We start from the raw sequence: 8,796 nt of genomic DNA on the forward strand, positions 1-8,796 counted from the left end.
TTTTTTTTTATTCTCCAAGAGTTTTGAACTTTATTCAGTAATGGAATAAAGCGTAAGAAGAAAGGACTGTAGCGTCCCTTTCAGAAACGGCAAAGGCGCTCATCGGATTACAGGCAGTGAATGCAATAAGCGCACTGACATCCATTGTGATTTACGGCTCTCATCGGCGGGTAGCGTAGGTACGCAGGGCGCACAGCCTCAAAGGGACTCGCAGGCTCTGCCACTGCATCAGAGGCATCCACGGCCTGCACGATACAGCCCCAGCATCTGGTATTTCAATACATTAGGCAGGGCCTGCTTGCCCTTTACAAGGAAATAGTCTGAAGACTGCTGAGAGGAGTCGGGCCAGGTTGCTAATGAAGGGCTTTGCATTTCCAGGCATCTCGTGCGTTCTGTACATCTCTGGGTGGAGAGAAACAGCTTCTTGGGAAGGGAGAGGGACTCCCTGGGAAACTTTCAGCCGGACAGAAAGTCCAGTACATGATCATGGAAAGAAAGAAATACTGAGGACACCCTAGCAGAGCTTTTTAATTGAAGCAAAAGAGTAATTCTTTCGTTTGAGCTCTGTGGGCGAAGGCCAGGCACGGGGGCACGGAGGGCTGTGCCTCACCTCCTCATCTTACCCTCATACCCTTTGAAGGCTACGAGCAATTCCTAGGTCTGCTGCATGACCCTGCCCGCGTCCTCCTGCCACCGCTGGAAGCAGGCACCGAGGCAGCGGTAGCTTCTGCTCTGAATAGCTCGAGAAGTGGAATATATGAAAGATAAAACCACAAGTGTGAAGTATATTTGGACGTGGGAGATGTTCTCATCCTGCAGCCAGAATGATATCTCTATGGTCCACAGCCCTCCCGCAAGGGTTGCCTTGTCTGACCAAGCTACACGTACACGTTCACATTTCATGTTTTAAAATGGCACGTCTCCCGTCGTCCTGACCCCAGGTAGCTGGGGCACGTTGGTTAAGGCTCATATGTATTCACTGCTCGCAGACTTACATCAGCCCTTTGCGGTGAATATAGATCTTCAGTTTAATACAAAAATGACAAGGCAGGTACACAGCTGGGGGGTTCTTGTTGGCTGCCAGTGTGCAAACACCAGGTAGGACTTTGCTAATCATTGATCAGCAGTTTCAACCATGGACAAAAAGAGTCCCTGTGTTGGACGGTGATCAGTGTGTGATCCTGGGGGAGTCCTGGTAACCCGCAGAGGCTACAAAATTCTGTGTATGGCTTGAAAGGTGGCGCTGGGCTTGGGACCACAGGGAAGTGGGGTCTGAGAGCTTTGTACCTGGTGAGCTTTGTACCTCGGTGTCGGGTTTTGCCTAGGCTCAAAATTCCTACAAATTCTGCCTGTGCTGCGGTACCGCTGTTGAGCCGCAAGCTGCAAACGGGCCAGGGGGGTGTGAGAAACACCGGACTGTCTCACCTCCCCTCCAGCATCCTAAACCGGGACAGACTGGGTGGAGTAGGCTGGGTCTAAGCTGCGGGAGGGGACCTCAAATGTCCCCGAAGGCAGCACCCACGGTCCCGTTCCCGGCACCGCATTGCCCTCCCTCCACACCACCACAACGGCTGACCATGGAGGGGAGGATGGCGAGTAGAGGTGCCCGCCGCGCTGCCGGCAGAGACCGCAGCAGGCAGGCCGGGGTGGCGGCCAGCACGGCGAGGGGTCCCCGTCTCTCTGGGCGGCACGGTGAGGGGCTGTCCCGCACGTGACCTAGGCATTTTGAAAGCCCCACACTTCCAAGAGCTGCACCTTGAAGTTCTCCTGGCAGAGCGGAGGGTTGTCGAAGGTCTCACAGTGCTCCGTGCGCCCCCAGAGCAGGTTGGCATCGAGGGACAGAGCTTGGCCTCCCCCTCCACCTGAAAAAGCAAGCAAGACAGTCGGGATCTGCTCTCCCCCCATTGCTGCTCAAGCAGGGACACTGGCCCAGCCGACGAGGTCTCTCAGGACTGCGCCCATCTCTCAGCTTTGTGCTTTGGGCGCAGCGCAGAGCTGGGCTGGGGATGCCGTGAGCTGCCTTCTCTGCTAATCGGGATGTCAGGGTGGAGGCAGAGCTCCCAGAGAGCTATCTCCAGGGCAGCCGGCACACGGCAGCCAGCGTGAGAGGTTGCCCTGGTAGCACAAGCTGAATTATTAAACTGCTCAGAGAGCTGGAGAGCAAGGAAAGCTCCTTGCATCCCCACAGCCAGGCTTGCCCTGATCCCGCTCCTCAGGGCTGGAAGGGAGGCAGAGGCAGCCATCAGGGCTGCGGGTGTTTCTGACTTGCTGCGGTCCTCTGCCGACCCCACCCCGGCGGCGGTGGGGCACAAAGATTCAACCCCCCTGCCCTAGCCTGACCTGGCAGACGGCAGTGCGGGCAGGCAGCTGGCGTGTCTGCTCCCGGTGACTGTGCCCGGCCCTTCCTTGGGCTGATCCCCACCTGCACCTCCTCTCCATCCCGCACAAAGTGGAGGAAAGGGCTGGGAAAGGACACACCAGCCCCAAGGGTGCAAACCTCGCCAGGAGGTTTGGGCTATGGTGCTTCCCCTCGGCTGGCAGAGCCCCTCTGGGGCTCTCAGAAGGAGCATCCTTGCCCTTGTGCAGCTTTGCACTCTCCTGCTAATTTGAGGAAGACGGGAATGACTTCATCTTGCCTGACTTTAAGTTCATATCCTAAACCAGGAGGTCTTTGCCTCTACAGGCAGCTCAGATTTTAATCTGGAGTAGAGCCCTTTTCAGCCAAAGCAGCGGTGTGTCGGTGGGTGGGTGCCCACCATTCGGTAATTACCGATAATGATCCCTTCCCGTGACCCGGACATGAACATGGAGGCTGTTTTGGAAGGCAGAAGGAAATGCCTGATGGCCAGAAACGGGGAGAGACGGCCTTTCCTCTGCGGTGTGGGCACGGTGAGACGGCTTGAGCTGGTGCTGTGGCTATCTGGGGAGGAGCCAAGGAGGGATGCAGGAGATGGGGAAGGCGACCGCTGGCGTGAGCGCGGCACGGCTTTGGCCAGCTCCGGCTTCTTGATGAACACCCACTCGTACCGCTCTGTCTCAGGGTGCACCTGGAAAGCAGGAGAAACTTGGTGAGCCCTGTCCTTTGGGGCATCTCTCCATTGCTGGGGGAAGACGGTGCTGCCTGGCCAGGCAGGTCGGGAGCCAAATGCTGTGTGCCAGGTCTGGACCTGGGGCAGGGAGGGGACAAGGCATCCTGGCAGTGCCAGGGCTGCTCTGGAGGTGGCTGTGGCTGAGAAGTTGGTTTTGTCTTTGCCAGGGGCTGCCAGAGATGGGCAAACCTGCACTGCCCACATTGCCGGGTGGATGCTGGATGGACGCTGGTGGGATACCAGATGGATGCTGGACTTTGCCCCCAGGATCTCTTGGACCAACTTCAGCCTGCTCCCTCTGCAGGGACCCCAGGGCTGATTTGGGAATGCTCCATCCAGGAGCTGCCCCGAGCAAACAGGGCAGAAACCCGCCCTGCCACGCATGCTGCCCTGCTGTCATGCGGGAGGATGCTCCAAGACCCACCCCGGGGTTACTGCACGTTGCCTTGGGGGCTTGGGGCAAGTCGGCTCACCCAAAGCAGGAGTTCATTCTCTGTTTGCTCAGATCCAGCACAGCAATTTCTGTGCTGCTGCCTCCTGCCAGAGCTAAGGGGCAGCGGTGGGACCGTGGTAGGGAAGCAGCTCGGTGCCACCATGCCCTGAGTTCTCAGAGGGGTAAAGGAAAAAGTAATTAACGGACAAACCCATAAGTGTAAACCCAGAAATAAAAAGTGACTTACAGTGAACACAAAGCACTCCCCTGTCCCAAAAAAGCCTGATGTCGCCCCATTCTTTTTCCTTTCACTCCAGTCGGAGGAGAGAAATGCCCCGCACACCTTCGGGAGAGAGCACAGGGAGCCGTCAGCGGGGGAGGTGGCTGGGACCAGAGCAAGCCCCAGAAACACGAGCCATGGCATGTGCATTCAGGAGGGCAAGGGCTCTGTGAGGTCCCCTGCGGGAACTGGAGAGCCAAATTCTGCTGTGTCAGCTAAATCCTGCACTGACAAGTCACTGGTGCTCTGGACGCGAGTCCACTCAGCTTCAGTGCCTAAGGAGGGGCTCTGGGAGATTTGGGGGGGGTTGCTCTTCTGCAGCAGAGGCGACTGCAGTGAGCTGCTTGCTGGTCGATTGAGTGGGGCCGGTTCGGCTGTCCTGGGGCGTTCCCTGGCTCAGGCTTGGGCGTAGGAGCTGTGCCTCCCACCCCCGAGCCCAGTCCAGCTCCCGGCAATGGAGAGGAATAACTGTGTGGCTCTAAGCATTGTATGAACAGTATTGCAACACGCTGTGGATGGGGGTCTAGGAGTCCCTTGTCCTCAGCTGGCCCCTGGACGGTGGCGAGGTGGTTGCCTGTTTTCTGACTCTTTAGAGAAAATGTGTTTTAAAATGGCAAAGACTCAGGTAGCACATTTTTTTTACCTACAAGGCTTTTAACCAGTGCCAGGGATTCTTCCACCCCCAGTCAGGCTGACCCTGGTGTGGATGTCCTTGACTTCACCACGGCTAGAGGGGACCTACCGAGAGGTGGGAACTCGTGCTTGTCCTTGGTACTAGCTAAGGAGTAAAATGAGCTAAAACGTGTAGGAAACAAGGTTTTATAAATCACCTTCTCTTGTCTGCACCAGGCCCTGGGGGGTGGCAGGGTGTTTATCTCCGCGCCACGCTGAAGTGTCAGGCTTGGGAAATCAGGACTGATAGGTCAATAAATCTTTGGGATGCCTGAACAATCTACAGAACTGGCCTCTGCTGTTTGATGACGAGTGGAGAGATAAAATATGGGTTTATGAGCAACTCTCAGAGTCCCTGGGAAGAGGCCTGGCTCAGGGTTTTTTTGCAGTTATTTCACAACTTTCAAATATTGTAGAAGCTGTCCTTATTTCTCCTCCATTTCCCTTGTGTGGCTGCTCTTGCAATCAGAGAGAGATCCTTGCATTTTATGCATTGAAAGCAAGTCCTGGCTCAGGCAAAGCATCTACTGACTTCAGGAAATTCTGCTTAGCAAGGACTTCATGATCTAGTCTGTATTTGCAATAAAAGAGTATCACTCATGGCCTCTCTCCATCTCACTTGACTCCTCCTCTGTTTCCCCTCAGCAGCACCCTTTAGACCAGCCTGTGTCTAAGGTGGCTTTTGGTGCCGGGGGATGCAGTTTGTTCTCTCCTGGGAGCTGGGACAGACCCTGGGGCCGGGCAGGAGAGGGACCACACAGCCCCGTGGCTGCTCCAAGAAGTGCCGGTGGAGTCAACCACCCTGTCCCCTTCCCCACATCGGCACCAGCGCAGCCCACTTCTCTGCTTGGGAAATACTTACCTCCCCCTCTGTTGTTTTTATGAGCAGCACCGTCGGTTCGTAGCCTTCACAGCACGTGTAAAACCTGCAGAGATGAGTAAGGAGGCTGGGTCGGTGGGGGTCTGAGAGCCAGGAGCAGCATGCCATGCAGAGAGCCCGGGTGTGCGGCGAGCACGGGGCTGTGAAGGACAGTGGAGAGTGGTGGTGGCTCTTCTCAGCCTATTGCTGTGCCGGCAGCTGGCCCGAGGGAGCTCGTGGAAGGACAGCGGCAGAAACTCATAATCATGTAGCTCGAGCAGCTTCAGTGTTTGTGCAGGAACGGAGGGAGTTGGCTTATGGGACTTCTCAAGTCATCATTTTTGCTTGGTGAAGCTCAGATAAACCCAAACACTAAATCCTCCCACCCTACCCTCAGGCACCAGGCTGGGGGGATGCTTCATGGGGGGAGTTTACCAAATGAGCTTGCTTTTAATCTGGATGTGTTTCATAATCTGGGCTCTGCACCCTGTTGCTGCCTTGGAAAGGTGCAGGGCTGTGCACCCCAGGATGGGGCTGCACCACTGTGCCATGGGGCGCCTGCTCGTCTCTCACGGGCTGGGGGAGCACGCTCGTGGTGCTAACGGAGGCACTACCATCGCAGCCCCACCTTTAAACACTGCCCTGAGAACTGGGGCAGCGTGGGCAGTCATCCAGTCCCTGGACAACCTGGCACCCCTTCCCGGTCGGCAACTGAGCATTGCGGGGATGTCCCTGCTTCCCACCGCACCCTTCACTCCATGGCCGTGGCAGTGGGCGTCACTGGGCCCTGGGCTGTCTCCAGCGCTGACACTGTTGCAGTGTTGGGCATTGCCCGTGACACTTGGGCTCTCTTAACTTGTGTTTAGAGGGTGTGTCTTCCCCGTGGCAGGATGTACCCACATGCTGTCTACCCCTGCCCTGAGCTCTGCCTGCTCTGCGAGTGCAGCCTTTCAGCTTAACATGCTCCTACAGAGGAGCAGGTTTGGGTTTCCTGCCTGAAAACATTCATGCAAAGGCAGCCTCAGCCCACTGGAAGGCTTTTGCCACTTCACAGCTTGGGAAGTCAATGGCAAACTCATTTTCCAGCTCAGTTTTGAGCCGCAGCACTGACCGCAGCGTCCAGTAGCCGCCCTGTGCTCCGTGCCGCTGGGGGGAACTGGAGGCCTGTGGATGGCATGCTGGCTGGACCTGGCCGATGGTAGCATGCCCGACACGGCGTGGCACATGGGGATGTCCTCCTGCACAGCACATCCGCAGGGCTCAATGTTCCCCGTGCAGTGCTGAATTGCTGATTGCCATCTGACTGAGCCTCGGCTCTCTCCCCTGCAGCCAGCGCTGGCCCAGACCACTCAAGATCATGAATCAAGCCCAAGAGAGTCCCCAGAAGACCTCAGATGTACCCCATGGACACTACATGTTGCTCCTTTCTACACCACCAACCTCTACCCAGTTTTATGCCTGGCCCATCTGACCCGACCTGACCCGATGGGCAGATGACGCTTTACCTCTGCAGGCTGCACCCATCTTCTGAGGTGGAGAAGAGCAGCAGTGGGGGGAAGAGGGAGAAGCGCTCAGGGATCCAGGACCAGACGACGCGCATCTCCTGAGCTGTTACAATGCTGGAGCTGAAGTTCTGCATGTCCACGGCCAGGTGGAAGGACTGCCTGCATGAAGGAGGACGTCCATTACTGCCAAGCTGGGGTGCCTATCTGCTTTCAGGGGTGCAGCCCCCGTGCATCAGGTTTTGTCATGCTTTTTGCATCATGAGCTTTTTGTTAACATAACTCTAACTGTACGGTGCCTCCTAAGAGGGTCTCCCACGAGGGGCTGTGAGGCAGCCAGCATAGCTAAAGCTACGGGAGATACCTGAAGCTCCCCCCATGTTGTGTCTCCACTGTAACTCATATTTTGTCTGCTTAGCCCCAAGAGCTGGCAAACAGAGAGATCTCCTTACCTGCTCTGCACCATGGTTATGCCCCTCTCCATTAAAGCCTTCCTGTTGGCCATCTGGAGAAGCCAGATTTCCTTGCGGGAGAACAGCCGGATGCCAAAGGCTCTCTCTAGGAGTTTGTCGACAGTCACGTGCTCAGCAATGTTCTGCACGAAAGCCTGCAGGTCTGCCTTGATGTCGGTCCCCTCCAGCTCGGCGGAGGTCGTCGAGAGCCTGTACTGCTTCAGCAAGGCCAGAGCAATGCGGTAGAGGACCTTCTGCCCCTCCAGCAGGTAGACATCAAAGACGCGGATGGCATAATTGAAGGGGAGGTCGTGAAAGAGCCACGATAACCATTCGGAGTAGACCTCAAAGACGTTCTCAGAGGTGCTGGCTATGAGTTTGTGAGCTGCTGGGCAGTGCTTGTTGGCCAGATCCCCAAAAGTCATGCAGGAGGCCTGGTGAGCCAGGAAGGACTGGTCAATGTAGCTGGTGTGGGGAGCGTTGCTGGCGATGAGGCGAGAGATGTTCTCGAAGCACTGAGCTTCATCTTCGCTGTAGTGCAGCAGCAGAGCCACCAGAGAGGGGAGGATTGGGCTGTAGGTTATGTCGGGGAAAAGGTTGCCAACACAGATGAGGATCTTCTTCAAGGCGGTGACCCCTTCCAGGTTGAGACAATACGTGGGCATGGAGCATCCTTCCAGGAACTCGGGCAAAGGGTGGGAGCTCACACTCGGCATCCCAAAGAGCCGACTCGCCACGTCCCTGTAGACGAGAGCATCTGGGGTGACGAGCCGGCAGGCGACCTGCTGGATGAGCTGGTGGTAGACCTGAGCTCTCAGAGCACGGCTTGCTGCCCAGTAGCCTTCTCTCGCCAGCTTCTTCAGCTCTTTTGGGGGCTTGCTGAGGATGTCTCGGGGGATATGTGCCTGTTGCTCCGGGTCTGGCATCCTGTCCCAATCCACGAACTGTGCACAGCCCAGGCAAGAGGCGGCATCGATGTCCCAGGTGTCAGCCTCGGACGTGATCACGATGGTGACTGGGTATGAGCCAAACACCTCTGTAGGACAAAGACCTTTTATTCAACATGCTTCACCGCCCCAGCTGACAGTGTTTCACCCTGGCTGATGGCGCTTTGAAGTCTTACAGCAACGTCTTGTATTTCAATAGTTACTCTCCCCCCTGCAAAGGGAAGGTTTTCAGGAGGCTTTGCCTGGCTGGAGCTGCTCGCTTTGCCCTCGCCTGCTCACATCGGCTCAGGCCCCCGGTGAAACCGCTGTCCAGGGGCTCAGGGAAGCATGGGCCAGGCACCAGCTGGGTGTCAGGGCTGCTTCTCCACACTGTGAGGGGCTTTGCACCCCTCAAAAAGCTCCTGACTTCCCAGGCTGTGATCTGCCAAGAGGGAGGTGCAGAGAGCAGGGACACAGTCCCTGTCCCCCGGGGATGCCCGTGGGACAGGAGCATTACCCCACCGAGGATAAAGGAGCAGCTCGGTCCCCGCCCAGCTCTGCAGGGGCGAGGAGGGACCTCAAG

At 56.8% G+C, this 8,796-nt stretch overlaps 1 protein-coding gene across 1 annotated transcript in view; it reads right to left on the reverse strand.

Annotated features, from left to right (window-relative positions):
• Nucleotides 1-1,716: 1,716 nt before the first annotated feature.
• LOC103925355 (TBC1 domain family member 24-like) overlaps nt 1,717-8,796 on the reverse strand; it is an 8,620-nt gene continuing 1,540 nt past the window's right edge. Inside the window, exons 2-7 of the mRNA XM_009334063.1 lie at nt 7,288-8,323; nt 6,839-6,997; nt 5,337-5,400; nt 3,770-3,865; nt 2,771-3,047; nt 1,717-1,862 (exon numbers count right to left, since the gene is read on the reverse strand). Of these exons, the coding sequence (XP_009332338.1) occupies nt 1,717-1,862; nt 2,771-3,047; nt 3,770-3,865; nt 5,337-5,400; nt 6,839-6,997; nt 7,288-8,323 (1,778 nt within the window). The remainder of the gene's footprint in view (nt 1,863-2,770; nt 3,048-3,769; nt 3,866-5,336; nt 5,401-6,838; nt 6,998-7,287; nt 8,324-8,796) is intronic.

Source organism: Pygoscelis adeliae, unplaced genomic scaffold, assembly GCF_000699105.1.
Source record: "Pygoscelis adeliae isolate BGI_AS28 unplaced genomic scaffold, ASM69910v1 Scaffold11, whole genome shotgun sequence".
Lineage (NCBI taxonomy): Eukaryota > Metazoa > Chordata > Aves > Sphenisciformes > Spheniscidae > Pygoscelis > Pygoscelis adeliae.